This window comes from Wickerhamiella sorbophila, assembly GCF_002251995.1.
Source record: "Wickerhamiella sorbophila strain DS02 chromosome Unknown contig3, whole genome shotgun sequence".
Classification (NCBI taxonomy): domain Eukaryota; kingdom Fungi; phylum Ascomycota; class Dipodascomycetes; order Dipodascales; family Trichomonascaceae; genus Wickerhamiella; species Wickerhamiella sorbophila.
The window spans coordinates 288,465-306,565 of record NW_020194004.1 but is presented as its reverse complement, the minus strand read 5'-3'; the positions used below and the strand labels follow the sequence as shown (position 1 = coordinate 306,565).

General features: G+C 50.4%; 12 protein-coding genes across 12 annotated transcripts; 4 read left to right on the top strand and 8 right to left on the bottom strand.

Moving 5' to 3' along the window:
* Window positions 1–2: 2 nt before the first annotated feature.
* On the bottom strand, window positions 3–2,687 carry B9G98_02020 (U3 small nucleolar RNA-associated protein 21; the record flags this gene model as incomplete). The annotated part of the gene is made up of 1 exon (XM_024808577.1): window positions 3–2,687. One exon carries the CDS (start codon window positions 2,685–2,687, stop codon window positions 3–5), a length of 2,685 nt encoding a protein of 894 aa, XP_024664345.1.
* An 84-nt stretch (window positions 2,688–2,771) lies between these two features.
* B9G98_02019 (Hit family protein 1) lies at window positions 2,772–3,224 on the top strand (the record flags this gene model as incomplete). The annotated part of the gene is made up of 1 exon (XM_024808576.1): window positions 2,772–3,224. The coding sequence occupies one exon, from the start codon at window positions 2,772–2,774 to the stop codon at window positions 3,222–3,224; it is 453 nt and encodes a 150-aa protein (XP_024664344.1).
* Window positions 3,225–3,236: 12 nt separating this feature from the next.
* On the bottom strand, window positions 3,237–5,621 carry B9G98_02018 (N-alpha-acetyltransferase 16, NatA auxiliary subunit; the record flags this gene model as incomplete). The annotated part of the gene is made up of 1 exon (XM_024808575.1): window positions 3,237–5,621. One exon carries the CDS (start codon window positions 5,619–5,621, stop codon window positions 3,237–3,239), a length of 2,385 nt encoding a protein of 794 aa, XP_024664343.1.
* A 43-nt stretch (window positions 5,622–5,664) lies between these two features.
* Window positions 5,665–7,350, bottom strand: B9G98_02017 (Bifunctional protein RIB2; the record flags this gene model as incomplete). The annotated part of the gene is made up of 1 exon (XM_024808574.1): window positions 5,665–7,350. One exon carries the CDS (start codon window positions 7,348–7,350, stop codon window positions 5,665–5,667), a length of 1,686 nt encoding a protein of 561 aa, XP_024664342.1.
* A 221-nt stretch (window positions 7,351–7,571) lies between these two features.
* B9G98_02016 (Ribose-phosphate pyrophosphokinase 1) lies at window positions 7,572–8,939 on the top strand (the record flags this gene model as incomplete). The annotated part of the gene is made up of 1 exon (XM_024808573.1): window positions 7,572–8,939. The coding sequence occupies one exon, from the start codon at window positions 7,572–7,574 to the stop codon at window positions 8,937–8,939; it is 1,368 nt and encodes a 455-aa protein (XP_024664341.1).
* Window positions 8,940–8,972: 33 nt separating this feature from the next.
* B9G98_02015 (Inositol hexakisphosphate and diphosphoinositol-pentakisphosphate kinase) lies at window positions 8,973–11,708 on the bottom strand (the record flags this gene model as incomplete). Its single annotated transcript, XM_024808572.1, has 1 exon — window positions 8,973–11,708. The coding sequence occupies one exon, from the start codon at window positions 11,706–11,708 to the stop codon at window positions 8,973–8,975; it is 2,736 nt and encodes a 911-aa protein (XP_024664340.1).
* Window positions 11,709–12,222: 514 nt separating this feature from the next.
* B9G98_02014 (Protein transport protein SFT2) lies at window positions 12,223–12,846 on the bottom strand (the record flags this gene model as incomplete). The annotated part of the gene is made up of 1 exon (XM_024808571.1): window positions 12,223–12,846. The coding sequence occupies one exon, from the start codon at window positions 12,844–12,846 to the stop codon at window positions 12,223–12,225; it is 624 nt and encodes a 207-aa protein (XP_024664339.1).
* A 600-nt stretch (window positions 12,847–13,446) lies between these two features.
* Window positions 13,447–13,992, top strand: B9G98_02013 (Transcription factor E3; the record flags this gene model as incomplete). Its single annotated transcript, XM_024808570.1, has 1 exon — window positions 13,447–13,992. The coding sequence occupies one exon, from the start codon at window positions 13,447–13,449 to the stop codon at window positions 13,990–13,992; it is 546 nt and encodes a 181-aa protein (XP_024664338.1).
* Window positions 13,993–14,030: 38 nt separating this feature from the next.
* Window positions 14,031–14,477, bottom strand: B9G98_02012 (Succinate dehydrogenase assembly factor 2, mitochondrial; the record flags this gene model as incomplete). Its single annotated transcript, XM_024808569.1, has 1 exon — window positions 14,031–14,477. The coding sequence occupies one exon, from the start codon at window positions 14,475–14,477 to the stop codon at window positions 14,031–14,033; it is 447 nt and encodes a 148-aa protein (XP_024664337.1).
* A 396-nt stretch (window positions 14,478–14,873) lies between these two features.
* On the top strand, window positions 14,874–15,859 carry B9G98_02011 (hypothetical protein; the record flags this gene model as incomplete). The annotated part of the gene is made up of 2 exons (XM_024808568.1): window positions 14,874–15,803; window positions 15,851–15,859. 2 exons carry the CDS (start codon window positions 14,874–14,876, stop codon window positions 15,857–15,859), a joined length of 939 nt encoding a protein of 312 aa, XP_024664336.1.
* Window positions 15,860–15,872: 13 nt separating this feature from the next.
* Window positions 15,873–17,483, bottom strand: B9G98_02010 (NAD-dependent protein deacetylase hst1; the record flags this gene model as incomplete). Its single annotated transcript, XM_024808567.1, has 1 exon — window positions 15,873–17,483. One exon carries the CDS (start codon window positions 17,481–17,483, stop codon window positions 15,873–15,875), a length of 1,611 nt encoding a protein of 536 aa, XP_024664335.1.
* Window positions 17,484–17,524: 41 nt separating this feature from the next.
* B9G98_02009 (hypothetical protein) lies at window positions 17,525–18,058 on the bottom strand (the record flags this gene model as incomplete). The annotated part of the gene is made up of 1 exon (XM_024808566.1): window positions 17,525–18,058. The coding sequence occupies one exon, from the start codon at window positions 18,056–18,058 to the stop codon at window positions 17,525–17,527; it is 534 nt and encodes a 177-aa protein (XP_024664334.1).
* Window positions 18,059–18,101: the final 43 nt, after the last annotated feature.

Sequence of the window (18,101 nt, the reverse complement as noted above, 5' to 3'; positions counted from 1 at the left end):
TATTATAGATTCCTTAGGTATGCCATCACACCTGAACAGAAACGAGTATTGTCTTGTATACGGGCAACTTCACTGCTCTGTACTACTCGCCATTTCTCGAAACTAGCTTCAAGCTCAGGAGACGGCGCAGCAAAGATGTCACCGTGGATGCGGAGCAACATATTGACCCAAGCTTGCACAAGTTCGAAGTTGCGACGATGCTCCAGTTCTCCAGTCATTGCATCCATGAAAGCGACGAACTCATCATAAGGTGCGCGAGTGTCCAACGAACGAAGCTCTAAATCTGTAGCCGCGGGGCCCAGCTTGGCGAGATGCTCAACGAGAGCTTCTAGCTCACCCGTGCGTAGCATTCTTGTAAAATCAGACTCGTGTACACCATTGGTGGGGCCACTAAGCTCGACTTCCTGCATCTGTTCTTCTTCAACTTCCTTGGGAACGCCTAGGAAAAATGATGTTTTTTCAGGTGCTTTGGGAGCCTCAACAGGCTTGTTGCGCTGCCGAATAGCATCCAAATGAACCAAAGTTGTGAATTTGACTTGCGGCTGGTGGCTATAGGTTTCAAGCTTGGAACTGATCTGGGCAGGGGGGTCGTAGTGCTCGAGATCTATGTCAATCTCGTCCTCCTCCCCGTCTAATGCACCGTCAATAATGGAAACTCCTCCTTCACCAGCTGAGTTGGGCATAACAATGTCCTTTACATCTGATTCAGAGATATGTCTTGTTGAAATGGTGTGGAACTGAGAGCGCATTGCCCAAAGCTGAATGCCCACGCCATTCACGTGTGCCGTAGCGAGCCATTCCATTGTGGGACTGACTCGCAAAGCAACGGCAGGTGAACTTACCCGCACTGCATCGATGCAGCCACCAGTGGGAATATCCCACGTGCGAATAGTTTTATCGAGGGCAGCACTGATGATCCACCGACCGTCGGGAGTGAAGTCAAGAGTAGTGATGCGATTGCCGTGCCCCCACAACTGGCGAACAACCTTTTGTGTACGAATATCAATGACAATAATAGCCATAGAATCAACTACAGCGGCAACAAGCCCTGAATTTGCATGGTATCGAAGCGCCGTAACACCGGCGTCCAAGTCAAGGCAAGCCAGCTGCCTTTCAGCGTGGAAGTCGTGGAATTTGACGGTACCGTCGAGCGAAGAGGTGATAATGACAGAGTTTGTAGCATCGCAAAATACACCTGTGACCTCTTGGCTATGTGCTTTGAGTAGGCGTTTGCGAATCAAGCCGCTTTGAATATTGTAGACGGCAACAGAGCCTTTAGCCGAGCCAACAAAAGCGAAATTCCCACAAGGCGAAATACCTACCGACTTGGCAAAGCTCTTGTCTAGAGTGGCCAAATGGTGAGCCCCAACAATACCGCGTTTGCCGTTCCATGATCTAGCAAACGACTCACCTTTGTGAGCAGTCAAAATGTTGTCCCATTCTCGCTGTTTGGCAGCCTGAAATGCCAAGTCGATAATTTGGGGGAACTTGTCCAGCTCCTGGCCCATTTTAGACATAGTTTTGAGTTTCTTAGATGTGGCACGTTGACTGAACAGGTGACTCTGACTGTCTTTGCGTAACGAGAATGACCAGAGGTCCTGATCAAGGCCAGCAGACAAAATAAAATGGGATTCTTCATCGGTAAAGCTGAGCACTGTAGGATTCTTGGAGTGACCACCCCGTCGACGAAGGATTCTAGGCGGAGTCGAAATGGCAGAGTTGGAATTAGCCAGTGATGGGTCAAACACCATTTCAACTAGAGAGTTGTCACCTGCCGTACTAATAACAATAGGCTGACCTGCAAGGAATTGGAGTTTTGATACGGGCTCGGAGTGGAGGCCTCGCACGGAGTGCACACGGCGACGCAGGGTGAGATCGTAGAAAAAGAGATCACCATTAGTAGATCCAATTCCCATCATACTAGGATTGTCAGTTCTGAACGACAGGGATGTAACCGGCTCTCCAATACGCAGCGTCAGAACCGTCTTTGTTGTGCGCAAGTTGAACATGGAAATCGTGCCGGCTCTAGTGACCACGGCCAAGACATCTAGTGCAACGGGGGCTGGTTCAACAAAGGCTATGCCTTCAGGAACATCTTCAAAAGTATAAAGGAGCTTTCCTGTTTTCACGTTGAACAAACTGACGGCGCTTTCCGTGGCAACGACAATCTTGTTCAGGTAAGTGGGCATGTGCACCAGATCAACGACTTTTCCCAACGCAGCGGGCATTTTCAACGTGGTGTACAGCTGCATATCCTCCTTGAGATCCCATTTGTAAATATAAATTTCAGAAGCGGTAGCCAGGCAGACGAAATCACCAAAAACATGGATCTTCAAAATGACCTCCGAGTTGGGCACGTCGAGCTTGGTGACCAGTCGGGCCCGTTTGTATAGGCCCAGCGTTGATCCCCACGCAGCAAACGTGTGGTGGGAATGCGAATGCACGCATTGAATGGGAGACTCTGTCTGAGGCTGCGAAACAAACAGCAAATGTAAACTGGACGCATCGTAAACCTGGAAGGACCGGCCGACCACGGTTGTAACGACAAAAGACTGGCCCAACGAGGTGACCGAAAAGGGAACGCTATTCGTCACAATACCTAGTGTTCGAAAAGGACTGAAAACCTTCGACACCTGACGCACCCGGCCCGTGGGCTCCGGCGAATCGAGCTTCTGCCGTTTGATCATATTTTCCAACTTAAAAAAAAAATTATCTAAGCCAACCTGCCTTAAAGCCTCTCTCCGCACCCCACTGCTCTATCGTTTTGTAATATGTCCCATCTGAGCGCCAACTGCATCTTTTGCAAGATCATTCGCGGAGAGATTCCGTCGCTGAAGCTGGCGGAGAGTGCCAAGTCGTATGCTTTTCTAGACATTGGGCCTACTGCGAAGGGCCATGCGCTTGTGATTCCCAAGTACTGCGGGGAAAAGCTGCATGACATTCCCGACGAGTATCTGGCGGATTTGCTTCCCATGGCCAAGAAGATTGCCCTTGCGTCGCAGCTGGACGTCAAGGGTCTTGACAGCACGCCCGGCTACAACATCCTGCAGAACAACGGCCGCATTGCCCACCAGGTCGTGCCCCATGTCCATGTGCACCTGATCCCCAAGCGGGACGAGGAGACCGGCTTGCAAGTTGGTTGGCCTCAGCCCGCCGATGCTGCCGACAAGGATCAGCTTGCCTCTCTTCACAAGGACTTGGTCGAACGTATCTCTAAGCTTTAGTGTAGTCTGTTTCTATTTTAAAAAGCTTGCTCTCGGCCACTTGGCCTTGACTGCTTTGTTGAATTCCGTAGAGTCCAGCCGCCATTTAGCCAGCTGAAGGGCCGCCTGTGTGCACTGATCGATGTCACCAGCAATCTCAGTGGCAAGAACGCTGACGATCGTGTCCGTTTTGCCCAAAAAGTGGCGGGCGTCTGCCCATAGAAGACGCTCACGAGCGACGTATTTATCAACAAACTCAACAAGGCCCATAGTGACGACAGCTTCGGGAGCAATGGCAGGCAACATTTTCAATTGCAGGTTACGAATGACCTCAAGGGCAGTCTCATCCAATTCCAATTGGTGTCGGGCTTTGGCGCCCGCATATGCAAGATACGATGAGGGTGCACCTAGATCTTTGGCTTTCTTGAGCGACTGGATGGCCAACACATACTTGTTCTGTGCAAGGTAGATTTCAAATGCAAGCTGCCATGTTTTAATATCGGTGGGACGTGCCTGCTCAAGGGGTTGCCACAGCCGCAGGGCTTCGTCCAGGGGCGCCTTTTTGTCGAGGAACTCGCGGCCAAAAGGATCGCTATCACGTTCCTCAGGTTTATCGAATCCCTTGGGAGTAAATGGAGGCTCAGATTCCATTTTCTTGATGTAATTAGCCCGCTTGGTTTTAAGCTTAGCCTTGGTCTCAGCGTCTACGCCGTCGTCCTCGCCAGTCGCCAGGGCAATGTACTCTTTAACCGCTACCTCGACAGCCTGTAAATAACGGGGGTGGCAATAGAGCGAGTCTTCCCACTGCAGCAAGTCCAAATATGCCCGGACGCTTCCGCGACGGGGTCCGTAGTAATGGAAATCATACTGGTCTTTCCAGTAGGTATCGAATACAGATACCACTCCTTCGGCACGCTTGAGCGCCATTCCATGGTCAGCGACACGCGAATAGGCAGCTGCCAAGGGAGCAAGGTAGTCAACAGATTCAAGCTCCGTCAGATGCTTGATACCATCAAGAGTGTGCATACCGGCGATGGGGAAAATTGAAGCAATTTCAACACTCTTGGCCACATCATTGGCCTTGAGAGCATACTTGGCAGCTTTGGCATTCAAGAAACGATCACCCGGTTCACGGTTAGCGGCTTTCTCGAGAATTAGAGCGGCGGTTGCAAAATCTCCTTGACGAGACAGCACCTTGGCTTGGGCAAGAACAAGCTCGGCCATCTCAGGAAGTTTGGCATTCTCAATAACCTTCAATGCCTCGGAATGACGGTTAGTATATGAGAGGTGACGGGCAATGAAGATGGCCCGGACGGTCTGAAGCTCGGCGTCTTCCGGATCCGACTCAGCTGCGATTTCATCACCAACTTTCAAGGAGATATCGTAGTTGGTACGGTAAACATCTTTGACAAATGCAAAGCATGAAGGCACGCCCCGCTTCAGTTTGGCGGCAACATAGTCTTTGAGATGAGCATGCAGCTCATCGCCCTGTAAAAACGACAAGGGAACAAGTTTGGGGACTTCAGCAGTCGGATACTTTTTAGCCAAAGAGCGATAAAATGTCGCGCGCTGACTTTTAGAGCCAGTAATTTCAAGGATCGCTTCCAAGTTCGCATAGTAGGAGGCGTTGTTAGGGTTGCGCTTGATGAGATCACGGTAGGCTTGAACCGCGTCGGATTTACGACCAAGCTTGGCCAAATACCATGCACGCTTCTCCTGGTAAGCAAGTTTATCGCGGATCTGGGCCTTATTCTTTTCAAGATCGTCAAGAGCGGCCTTGTAGTCGCCTTTTTTTTCAAAACACAGATTTTGGAACAGGAGCATTTCACTGCGCTCAATTTGGATAGCAAGAGGGGCCTTTTGGCCACTGGGTTCCTGCTGGGCCTCAATGTCCATCAGTTTACCAAACAGGTCCAGGGTCGCGATGGCAAGAGAGTATTCACGTAACAAGTACTGTGCCACAGCCAGATTGATCCAAACTAAATGAATGGTTAACCCACCTGAGAGCATAGTGCGGCGAACTTCGTCCAGAGGCCCGAGTTGACGCTGTTGTATAGCCAGCATAGACAGATCGTGGTGCACACTGATGTTGTCGCCTTTCAAACGGAAGCTCTTCAAATAAGCCTTAAAGGCATCAGGATAGTTCTTGACCAGCTTATAGTAGATACCAGCCATATGCCAAGCAACAGCGCTATTTGGGGCCTCTTTAGTGCCCTTCAGAACCAACTGCAGGCATTCGTCTCGTCGATCTAGATGGTAAACAACCAACGCCTTCAGACACAGAGCATCGCCATACGTAGGGCTGCGTTTCAAGATCTTGTCGACTTCCACAAGAGCATTCTTGTAGTTTTTGGCCTCGTACATGTTCATGGCCGCCTTAAATGCGGTGGCATCTTTGTCCGATGGTGCTCGTGACATTTCGGATGACAAATGAGAATCTGAGACAAGCGTTTAAAGCTACTTAGGAATTAGCATCAGAATGGCCGCGCTTAGCAATGCGGATAGCTTCGTCCTCGAAACCGGGGATATGTAGATAGATAACACCGGCATTTTCGAGTTTTTTCTGGCCGTCGTTTTCCTTGACGAAATCGCCGGGCTCGACCACGCCCACAAAGACTGTCTTGATTGGAGTTTTCAGAATGCGATCTACGCACGGCTCGTTGCCGCTAAGACGTAGTGAGCATGGCTCCATGCTGGTGTATAGAACAGTACCATCTGGCACTGGGCTGTCGTGCTTTGCGGCGTACTTTGCAAGGGCGCACTGTTCAGCGTGCGTGTTACCTTCCAGCTCACGAGTGTATCCTGTCTCTAGCACTTGGCCGTCCTTGACAAGAACTGCACCCACACAAAAAGCTGAGTCCACGAGGGGCGCTTTTTCGGCTTCCCGAAGAGCCATTTCCATGAATTTGTTATGCGTCTCGGCAGCCCAGTCAGGTACAGCGGTTTCAAATGACCAGCTGCCGTCGTCTGCTGCATACTTCATTGCGTGCAGCCACAAATCCAAATCATTGGGGCCTGGATCGGTGTATAGCGGAGAAGAGCAAACTTCGCACTTCCCTCCACTGAGCCTCTCACCAGGTGATTGATCCCACCACGATCTGGCGGGTTCTGTTTTGCCTATAGAGTCCAAGCGGACTGAAACTTCTTTGACATCGACAGCAACACCATCTTTGGGCACCTTCTCATTGGGAACCTCCATTTTCTTGTATGCCAGCTTGCCCAGAGTCTCTCCCCAAACCTGGGGGTTTGAATAAACAGGATCGTTCGCAATTGGGTGACCGAGGAACTGCAAATGAACACGAATTTGATGCGTTCGACCCGTGTGAGGCAGGCATTTCACAATACTGGTTGTGCCATCATAGCTCACCCGCTGAAACGTTGTCTTGCTTTCTTTTCCGGTTTCACTATAATCCACCATATTAAGAGCAACTTTAGGATTGACAGTGGACACAGGCTCTTCGCAGACAACTGTTCCCAGTGGGAACTCGCCAACGACCCGGGCCAAGTACTGCTTTGAGACTTCTCTATCACGGATCTGCTGTCCAATTCGTTCAGCGAATTTGGGATTTTTTGCCAAAAACATCAAGCCACTAGTTAACCGGTCCAGCCGGTTGCAAGGATGGCATTCCAGGTTGTGTTCGTACTTTAAGGCCTGGACAACACTATTAAAGTTGAAGCGACCAGTGGGGTGAGCTGGGATGCCACCGGGCTTGTCGATCACAACCATATCGTCGTCTTCATAGACGATTTTGATGGGTCGACTTGAAACCGGTTGTTCGTGTTTATGGGTGCGGTGACTGATGAGATCACCGTTTTTCAAAACCTGATCAACGCCTGCTGCTAACTTGTTCACAGTGACCTGCCCAGTCTCAATAGCTTTTTTGTAGTAGCTCTCTTCTTTATCTCTGAATTCAGTTGTGAACACGTCCAAAAGCGTGCGTTTAAGCCATCGCTCTTTCGCAAAAGTCAGGTACGTATAGTAGTACGGAGGTACCCGACGCAGAGGGCCGTCGATCACGTACTTGGCTCCAGCTGCATTCTCATTAGCAATCTCCATTTGCTTCTTGGGATCAGCAAGCACCTTTTGCAGCAGCGAGTTCTTCTTGACCCGGAATCCCTGTGGAGACGGACTACGGCTGCGCTTCATGTAATCGGCAAGACTCGGAAGGAAGGTGTGCAGAACTTTCGTACTCGCGTTTAAAGTTGGCTCGAGTTTTTTTCGAAATGCAAACCAATGAAAAAGCTGTAGAGTCGATCTGAAAAAGTTGGCTAAACTCGACTGTTTTTCGTCTTTTTCGTCCCCCGGGTTCTCGTTGCAGGCCTATAACTGGGTTAGGCGATCCAACAAAAAATTACCAATCACCGTCTATGCGTAAAAGTCAAGTTTTTGTTGGATCTAGCCATCCAGAGCTTGGAAAGGTGATCTGTGAGCGACTTGGCGTCGAGCCTGCACCCTGCAAAGTATCGAAGTTCGCTAATGGCGAGACCTGCTGCGATATTGGTGTCTCTGTGCGCGATACCCATGCCATCATCATTATGGGAAGCTCTGATCTCATTAACGATAAAATCATGGAGATGCTCGTTCTTATTTCCGGTTGCCGCGGTGGATCAGCCTCCAAAATCACCGTGGTTATCCCCATGTTCCCTTATTCCAAGCAATCAAAGATGAAGAAGCATCGTGGGGCTATCACTGCCCGTATGCTTGCCAACCTCATTGTTAACGCGGGTGCCGACCACGTTATTACCATGGATCTGCACGCTTCTCAGATGCAGGGCTTTTTCTCAAAGCCGGTTGACAACTTGACTGCAAGCCCTACTCTTGCTTGGTGGATTCGTCAGAACGTTCCTGACTACCGCAACGCAGTCATTGTGTCCAAGAACCCGGGAGGAACCAAGCGGGTTACCGCTTTGGCCGATGCACTCAAGGTGAACTTTGCGATGATCCACACAGATCGCCGTCGTACCAAGAATCGCACCATTCGCGAGGCTTTCCCCACCACCAACAAGCTTTTGCAGCACGGTGATGACGAGGACGATGATGATAGCATTAGCGAGCCAAGCAATCCCATGGCTGCCTCCATCAACACTTTCGGTGAGGTCGAAGTTAGCTCCCCCGTTTCGTCCTCGGTCGAGATTGACTACACTGGCAATTTCGCTATTTCGTCTCCCACCGTCTCCCAGACCTTTTCTGAGCCGGCTGCCAGCTCTAACATCCACATTGCTCGTGTACTTAAGGGCCATGTTGTTAGTGAAGATGACAAGGCCATTGCCGAGGAGTCTGCTGAGGTATCTAGCGCGGCACTTGCTGCTCCCGAGGGCTATGCTTTGGGCGGATCTGGTGGCCATATTGAGACCGACGACGAAGAAATCGACTATTCCACCGAGCAAGTTATCGCGCTTGTTGGTGATGTCAACGGCCGCACTGCCATTCTTCTTGACGACATGATTGATCGCCCTGAGTCGTTCATTGCCGCTGCAGAACACTGCCGCCTCAACTGCGGTGCCAAGGACGTTTATGTTGTTGCGACTCACGGAGTTTTCAGCAACAACTCGCTCGAAATGCTGTCGGAGTCACCTTACATTGACCACATTGTCGTCACGAACACCTACCCCATTGCCAAGGTTGTGCCCAAGCTGCACATCATCGATATTTCTGCGATTCTTGCCGAGTGTATTCGTCGTAACCACAATGGCGAGTCTATTTCAGCACTGTTCGAGCAAACGGCTGCGATTTAGGTATATTTAATAGCAAAAAAATAGTTATAGTTTTTAGGCCTGCGGGTCCTGAATGCTGATCTTGACGGGGAGGAACTTGTTGGGTAAACAAACACGACTCGATACTTCTCTAAAGTGTTCAATGAGTTCATCCAAATCCATGTAATGCGTTAAGCCGCGCTTGGGAACGCACTGGATGCAGTGCTTGCTATCAAGCTGCACATCGAGAGGAGAAAGCGAGTTGCAGCCGGGCGAAATTGTGACACGGACCTGATGCCGCTTCTCACCTTGGATCACACACTCGTAAAGTTCGAAACAAATCTGGGCCAAGTAATCGAGTTCAGGGAGCTGGGTTCTTGACAGCTTTGTAGGAAGTCGCGAGCCAAACAAGATGCCGAGTAGAGTATACATGTGGCTTTCTTTGGTAACATAGAAGAACGACCGACCCTGTTCAGCACAACAGTTGTACTCCAAGTCCTCAATAACTTTGTTGAGGAGAGGTAGGCTCGTCAAGAGGCCAATATCGAGTTTCTCATCGTTTGTGATACCGTACTCTTGCGGGCAAATATAGTCGAACAAGATCTTGGACAACAAATAGAGCTCGCGAAGTTTCGCATACTCGGGTCTATCGAACAGAGTCATTGGTGCCTGAACAAACTTGAATTTACCGCTGTACTCTGCCTCATTTGGAATAACGCTAGGCATAGCAGCCTCGGCTTCAGGCAGCGAAATATCAACCTTTGCATCACTGGGGTACTCGAAGACGTGCTCCAAGAATGATCGGTTGTGCAGGGCGTCGAACTTGATTGTGTCATAAAGTTCACTGATCTTGGATGGATCAACTTTTTCGACGGAGGTGAACTCGGCAAAGAGCTTCTCCCACCGTTCACGGAAAAGCATTGGATCTTCATTGCAGCACCAGCGTTCTTGGAACGATTCTACATCATCATTCTCAAAGTGCCAGTTCAAAATCATGCGGTGGTACTTCATCAACTCGACGACTCGAGAAAGAACCACAAAAGGTTGGGGCACTTTTTCGGGCCATGCGAATTGAGGGGGAGGGCTAAGGCCCTTCCGAAGCATGAGTTTAAGTCGCTTCTTTACAGCATCCATCAGAGTTTTCGCAGCATTAGAGTCATCCAGAAGGTTTTCAACCACATGCAGCTCACTCGGGTCGACCTCACGCTGTAGCAAAGCATTTGCGAAAATCTGAGCGGTTGCAGTAGCTCGTCGCTCAGAGGAGGAGTAAAATACAGTATCTTCTAACGTCTTTGAGTTCAAAAGTCGCATGTCTTTTCGCCATTGTTCACCGAGCTCTTGTGACTGGTACTGAGAAGAGTGGGTAGGTTCGCCGCCCCATTTTACAATGAACTGCACCTTCTCCAAAGGAGCATCTGGCTGCTTATCTTTGAACCCCGGTTTAATCTGGACCTTGGTGCCAGGAAGGTCCATCTTCTTTTCTAACGCAAGCTTGAGCTGCGCCAATTTTTTGGGATCTTCGGCCTTTGTTGCAATTGCTTCGTTTGTGATATCTAAAAGTCGACGCAAATGCTTCTTGTCCCGAATGATAACTTCGACCCGGTGGCCCTGGAGCAAGTCCATAAAGATCTTAGACTTGAAAGAGTACTTGAATTTTTGTTTTGGGGTCCGGTCGGCATGACGAATAACAGTGATCTGAGCTTTCAAGACCCAGTTCTGTTCGTTAGTACTACTGTCGCTTGAATTGAGCAGAATCTGAGTCGCCAGGGGCAGATTCTTTTTAGCGTGAGAAGCTTTAATGAACATTTCTCGCAAGATATTCGCACAGCTCTCATAGTACTCTTCGTTGTCTTTTACAAACGAGAAGCCGTTGACATCGATAACATAGGACTTGTCACGAACACGCAGCAGATCAAAGCCGCAAACGGTTTGTTCAAATGCAATTGCAATATTTGCAGCCATGCGTCGTTCTTCGTCGCTGAGCTTTGTTACAAAGCGGAGCTCTTTACCGTAAGGGTTACGGCGCACGATGCCATCAACAACGGGAGACTTTCGGGTTTCAGCATGGCAATACCCAGATCCAACCGTGTAGGCCTTGACATCCTCAAAATTATCAGTGTCCATGAACTTTTCATAGATATAGGACCCTTCAGTACGTGGGGACACAAGATCAGGGTCGTACTCTGAAGACTTGTTGCCCACTTTGCGGAACAACCGTCTTCCACCTCCACCGGATTTTTCCGGGTAGTACACATAGACATTGTGGTCCTCGCCATCTACGGGTTTTTCGACAAACGGTTTGGTGATGGCGCGGCCGTCCTCCAAACGAAGGGTGTCGTAATCGACCATTTCGAACTTTGGCTCTTTTTCCGGAGTGAGATTGACACCATGTTGAGCCAATTTAGCTTTCACGGCGTCGTCCACAATTGGGCCACCGTCTCGAGAAATCACCAGTCGTTGTGGAGTGGGAACATCAGCGGCTTCCAAGAGGCGGAGCACCAAACGACGGTCCCACAACACTTTTTGCATGATCAGATCATTGACCAGGAACGGCTTGTGCAGATTGGCGTAGTCAATAGCCTTTTGGAGAGGGAATCCCTTTGAAAAGAAGGAAATCAAAAAGTCGCATTTGGGCCACGCCTCAACTGGTTCATCTAGGATGATTTTGTCATTGAACATGACAATGTCGAAATCACTATCTCTGAGCAGGTTGCTGAGGATTGCCTTGCAGGGTTTTGAGCGAGCTTTGTGCTCTAGAGCACAGACTCCAATCCGTCCGATTTTTTCGCTCGGACTTTGAAGCTCAGACATGTTAGGCTGACAGAGAGCGTGAGGCTTCTTGAGCACGAGCAGAGTATGTTTGATGACTAATCACGGATAGTGTGTGGGGATAGTTTGTGCTATTGGAAAAGGAAGACGTATATAGAGAATAAAATTGTGTATGGAGCTCTGGAGTACCTTTTTGTTTCATGATGTTTCATATTATTTGATATTTAACTGATTTGTCTGCAAGTCTATGTAACCATCGAATCGCTCAATAGAAGCTTTGCCTCCTGTTTGCATTGTGATTTGATCTGGTTTATGAGGCCTCTGTTTGAGGTGGAGTGTCCATTGATCCATAAATCTAAACTCAATCATGCCTCGCCAAATTGCCGCTCGATGCGTTGCATCCAAGTCAGCTTGGAGACTGTGGTTTGAAACTGCTATCGTTCCGGCTTGACTATCAGGAACCAGATGCAAGATATCACACTATTCTAAGGTGTATATTAGTAGTCCAGCTTTGACTCACGCATGGAGCTTGTATATAAATTAGGGTAATGTCATTTTATGAGTTGATCCACGACGTGACCTGGCGAGCACCAACACGGGAAGCGAATTTAAGCGATTGAGTACCCATGGGGAAGTAAGAGACCGTATACCAGATTGCCGCAATCATTTGAACGATGATGGCCAGTAAAGTCAGTATGGTGGAGCGAAGACCCATGCTGAAAACCAGGGTGAGAACAATGGATCCGAAATATGCAATTGTGAATAGAATACGGCCAGGTGAGACCAGATGAATGAGATAATTTACAGGGCCCTGGAGAACGCCGAACGAAATGATAAACAGCAGACTGGCCAGGGACCAAATAGTAGCGAACTTGCGCGGTTTGACGGCCAGGACCGGCAGCAAGGCAAAGCACAGAGCAAACAGCGCGACTGCACCTAGCAAACAAGCACCAAAGACCAGCAAGCGGTCCCAACGAGACAACGTAAACCAGCTCGGTTCCTCTAGCGGCTCATCTTCAGCGCGCTCAGTGAGAGGCAGACGTAGTCCGGTCCTGGCAAAAGGATTGAATCCCTTGACTTTTGAAAAAAACGATTCTGTCTCGGCCGCGGCACTATGGGAGATCACGCTCGCACTGTTTCGCCACGAGGATAGCTGGGCACGAAACACATTTTCAGACATGACGTAAGGCGACCGGTGGGTGGGAGGTCTGCAGTGAGGATAGACGACGGTGAGTCCCCCGGGCGACGGGTGTTAAGGGCAATTGAGGCTAAAGATTCGTAGTGAGCTCGAGGGCATGCAAGCAGGCCCCGGACGGCACAAACAAACGCAGACCGCGCAGATTGCTAAAAGACCGGCGAATCTTAAAGATTGACCTAATTCTCCCCCCTCATACCCCCACCAACCGGCTTGTTTTCTAATCGACTACAGAGATTGTTCGAAGAGGCCGGGGGTAACTTTACTGAAAAAAATAAGATTTGCTCACAGTTTATAGCATGCTCAATATGTAGTAGAACCCAATGACAAAATTGTCCTCGTATCCCGTCGTCAAGGCCCCCCAATATCCAACCCCGACTACAGCGAGCAGGGTTAGGGCCTATGGTTTGGGATGAGGGGAAGCCTACCCAGGAAGGTGTAGAAAAGAGTGTGGGGTTGCAGGCCCTGCCACGGCGCTTTGCGAGCACATATTCAATTACCGATCCTTTTACCAAGCGGTATCTTTGTAGATCGGACATAAACAACACACAACCCCAAGTGTTTTAGCAAGCAACAGCCCACGATATGCTCAACCCTCTTCAGGCTGATCTGTACAAACTAAGGACGGAGCACTATCCACAGGGGCCGTCTGGGGTGCGTGTTCCGGCGTCTCCACCGCGGCAGAACAGCGATATTCCTCCTGAGGCAATGCCGTGGATGAATGTCGGGCGGGTGATCCCTCCGCCCGTAGCCCAGGCAGGCGCCCCCGACGCCATAGCCATGGCCAAGCCTAAAACCAGAGCAAGGAGCGCCCGCTCAGAGCCCAACACGCGGCGCCGTAGATCGAATCACAACTTAGTAGAGCAGCGTCGTCGCGAGGCCATTGCCGAGAATATCCGCATGCTCGACGAGCTGCTGCCCGAGAGCGTCGAGCTGCCAGAGTCTAGATCTGGCAAGCTGGACCAGCACTGTAAATCCAATGTCCTTCGCCGGGGGGTTGCCTATGTGACAATGCTCAAGTCGGAGCAGACGGCTGCCGCGAAACGGATAAAGGAGCTAGAACAGCGCGTAGCCCAGCTCGAAGACCTTCTGGAAGGCGCCTACTGCCGGGATCCCAAGTACCCCATGTGAAGCTGGGGAAGGCGCAGGGCCCTTTATCCTGTTTATTTTTATTCCAAATCAGGCATCCGCATAATCTCGCGCGCCTCGTTCTTAGCGATCTGGCGTACCATCGCCATGATCGGACTCTTTTCCCACCGCTCGGGGCACGGATTCGTTCCCTCAGCGTTCGTGGCCCAGTAATAGATATCCCAGTCTTGTTCGTTCAGTAAATCGTCGTATTCCTCCAGCTGCTCGTGCGAGAGCTTAGGCAAATAGATCTTAGCAAACTTAGATAGCAGCAAATCAGACTCGAGAATGCCGCGCTTGCGGCTCTGGTAGAGCAGGCGGGCCCGCTTCGTCTCTGTCGTCTCATTGTGTCGCGGAAGCGGCTGAATGCGCACTACGTCGGCAATTTTGTCCGCCATGTCCTGCTCCGCATTCCGTGCTATCGCCGCCGTCGAGAAGAGCCGCGGCTGTCGAGCCACTCGAGCTCCCAGCGCCAGATATTTGTACATGGGTTATTTTTTACTTGTTCTCGTAAGCCCCCGAGCTCCCATGAGCGCTCACTCGCTCGCCTCTGGACGTCGCTGGGTATTGGGGTTAGGTCATGCAGCCCACCTGACAGCCCGCTGTCTAGACGACTTATTCCCTGCACGCAGGATTGAGGTTCGCGTACCACCGGTTGGCGGGCAAGTGGGGTGCACGTGGATACTTGGCTAAACGATTGCCCAGTATCTGGCCTGTGCTCACCGCTACAAATCATGAATCAAGACATCTGCACATCGGCGCTCTCCTCCCGCTCCTAGTATACCAGCCACTCTGAGAATAATTATTAGATGCACACCTCCTGCAAAAGAAAATCGATCTCCCAAAAGCCTTGCCAAGCTCACTCTCCAACTGTGGCCCCGCAAATGTCTTTGAGCGAAGCCAGATCGTCTGGTGAAAGCTTGCAGAGGCGTAGACGCAGCCCGTCCGGGACAGAGGCAATCGACCGGTCCCGCAACTCGATTCACGGGCTGAACAGCATCCTCAACGAGTTTGAGGAGCTCTGGCAGAAAAGTAACTTACACGCGAGGTCTCAGTCGGACGTTCTGCCCGCAACCGACGCGCACCCGCACGAGGCAGACCGCAGAACGTTTTCCGCACCCCTAAATTACAGCTACAAAAACTACTCGAGCAGCGACTGCTTCGAAACAGCAAACGAAGGCGAGGTACCGTACGTGGCGTCCCCCATGCAGTCGAGTGACGAAAATCTAGTGCTGGCTTCGAGCGAGCCCCAGCGAGACCTCCGCAAGCTGTCCTGGTCAGACCACACTGAAGAGGGCGAGGTCCGGCGGCACATGCCCCGGCTCCGAGACAACCGTGTCTCACTGCACAGCCATAGAGCATCTGTCCACGGTGGTTCAATTGATCTCAACGAACACACGCCACTCAGAACTCCATCTAAAGTGCCCAAAGAGCCACCGCCAGCAGTTCCTTCAGTGACCCCTCTATCGAGCCGGATCAAGAAAGTAGCACTCCCGGACGACGATAAAATGACCATGCCCACGACGACGACGACGACGACGACTCCCACTCCCACTCCGCAGCGCCGAAAACCAAGCGGCCCAAGGCCAGCCCCCACTCAGGAACGGCCTCCCTTAATTGATCTGGATCAGGGGCAGGTACCCGAGCCACCTCGCAGATCGTCCAAACGCAAAATCAAACGCCGAAACTTCCGCCAAAGCAGTATTGAGAACCTGCTGGAAACCAAGCCAGACTACACGCTCGACGAATTCAAACTTCCAGCTGCAGAGCGTCAGCTTTTAAATCGCTTTGTGGATACCCTGAGCAAAATCACGGTGGAAATTGATCTAGACGAGGGGAAACGACCCGAGGCCCGCCGTAGGCTCAATAATGCTTTGAGAGCTTTAGAGGGCTGGATTTAAATGCGAAAGCGTTGTGGCGGCTGAAGGAGCAGATGAATGTTCTAATGCCTCTATTGCGGCCTCTGCAGCCTCTTCGGCCGCGTCATGAATGGACTTTTCTTGATTGACCTCCTCCTTCACCTCTTGTTCATCAGGAATGAACTTATAAACCCCGTCCTCTCCAGCTATAGTTCCTCCCGGGTACTTGTTCTGATCCATTCCAGGCGGCCTTGTCGCCATCTCATGGTCGATAGGCCATTGCAGCAAATCACACAGTAATTCAATAGCCTGATCACAAGAGCCCAACATACTGACGTCAAAGTTCAGGTGTCTCGCCGGCGTTCTTGAAATATAAATCTGCGGAACGTCGTAGCCCACGATCTTGACAATTTCAGAAACAGGAGCTACTTTCAGCGAAGTGCCCAGGCAAATGAGTAAATCGCAGTTGCGAGCATCGCCTTGTTTCACTAGCATATCCTCGAACCGGTCAGGCAGGGCCTCGCCAAAGAAGGTGATGTCTGGTTTAAACACTCCAAAGCTTTCGTCGCCGTAGGCGTTTTCATCATCCTCCATTCGTTTTCGCTTCTTTGCACAATCAGGACATTTCGGCACGATGCCCTCGCGGATCTCTTTGTATATTGACTCGCCGGGGATCTGCTTACTGCAAGACATGCAACGGGCAGTACCAAACGATCCGTGGCATTGCACGAGCTTTTCTGGAGCCAGGCCTGCATAATGCTCCAGATTATCGATATTTTGCGTGTAGTTGCGCAGCAATTTGCCTCGCTCGTCAAGCATTTTGATAAACCGATGGGTGGGCGAATATTTAGTCGATTCGGGCAACACCTTGCGAGCAATTGAATAGAAAATTCGCGGATCTTCTCTAAACAAGTTGATATCAAAAACCTCTTGCGGATCAGTTAGTCCTAGATGCTCGAGCTGAGCATAGAGGCCGTTATCTGATCGAAAATCGGGGATACCTAAAGACGTAGAAATGCCTGCTCCGGTAAGAACAATGATGTTTTTGGCGTTCTTGATGAGCTCCACGACTTGGTCAATAGTCCGTGGAGAGTCCAGGCGCTGCCTTTTTGATAGCACGTGCCGCATGGCTATCTGCAGCATCAAGGCGAGCTGAGAGCTTGAGTACTTTTCAACCACTGGAAGAGGCAGCCTGAACCCAAGAGAAGAGAGCAGCTCAGCAGGGCTATATTCGCGGCTTTGAATCAGGTATTTCGCCGTGAACACTAAAGGACCACTGGTGAATAGATCAGTTCGAATCTGCTTGACGATGTCTGCAGGCATCACCAACAGCGGAACCCCATCTGGCGTTTGCGACTCGCCCTTATAATCAAGAGCCTTTTCCATTTCTTCAATGAGCTCGTCTTGCCAATCGTCTTCGTCGTCGTCCACTTCTTCTTCCTCTGAATGGCTTCCGCGCTCGTCTTGGTCTAGATCATCGTCCGAACTTGCATTCAGGATAGACAGTAGATGCTCGTCCTGGTTGTTGGGGTTAGAAACAATGCTTTCAGCAACTTGAGCGGGCATCAACTCGTCGATTGGCTCGGCGAATTCATCGACTTCTTCCGGCTCCGTCTTCAGTCGCTTCGAGTCCATGTCAGCAGGTGAATATTCAAAGTGCGTTAAAATAAATAAAATTATAAAATTATTTTGTCTGATTTGCTGTGGTCAGTTTTCTTGCGTCGTTTCGTCAACGGAACAATCAACCCGCTGGCCACCGTGCCTGGTTTGGCACCTACCCCTAAATGTGTAGACATTCTAGCCTGGGAGCTCGTGTTTTCCTTGGCCGTTTCTATTGACCCTGGGTCCTTTCCTAGTCCTCGTAGCAGAGCAGCACCAAAATCGTCTACGGATAACTCGTCGTACTCCTTGGCAGTGGGTGGATCAGGATGCTCCTGAAGGCCTTGCTCGTACAGCATATCTTCAACTGCTTCTTTTGAGAGGTACTTGTTTTGTTCAACTGCCGTTTCAAGATCAATTGAATGCTTTTCTTGTTTATCGGCCGCAGCAAGGATCCAGCCTGAGTTGGAAGGCAGGCATATCTCTGGGTCGTGGGACTTGACAGCCTCGACTTGACGGACTTTCTGGGGCTGCTCTGTTTGTTCCTCTTCCTCTCCAAGTTTCTTTCGGCTCGGCGGCGCCTTGGTAGGCTTTTTCAGAGAAAAGTTCATGTATCCAGTGGAACTTGGACAATTGGATAATCAGTGCTCGCTT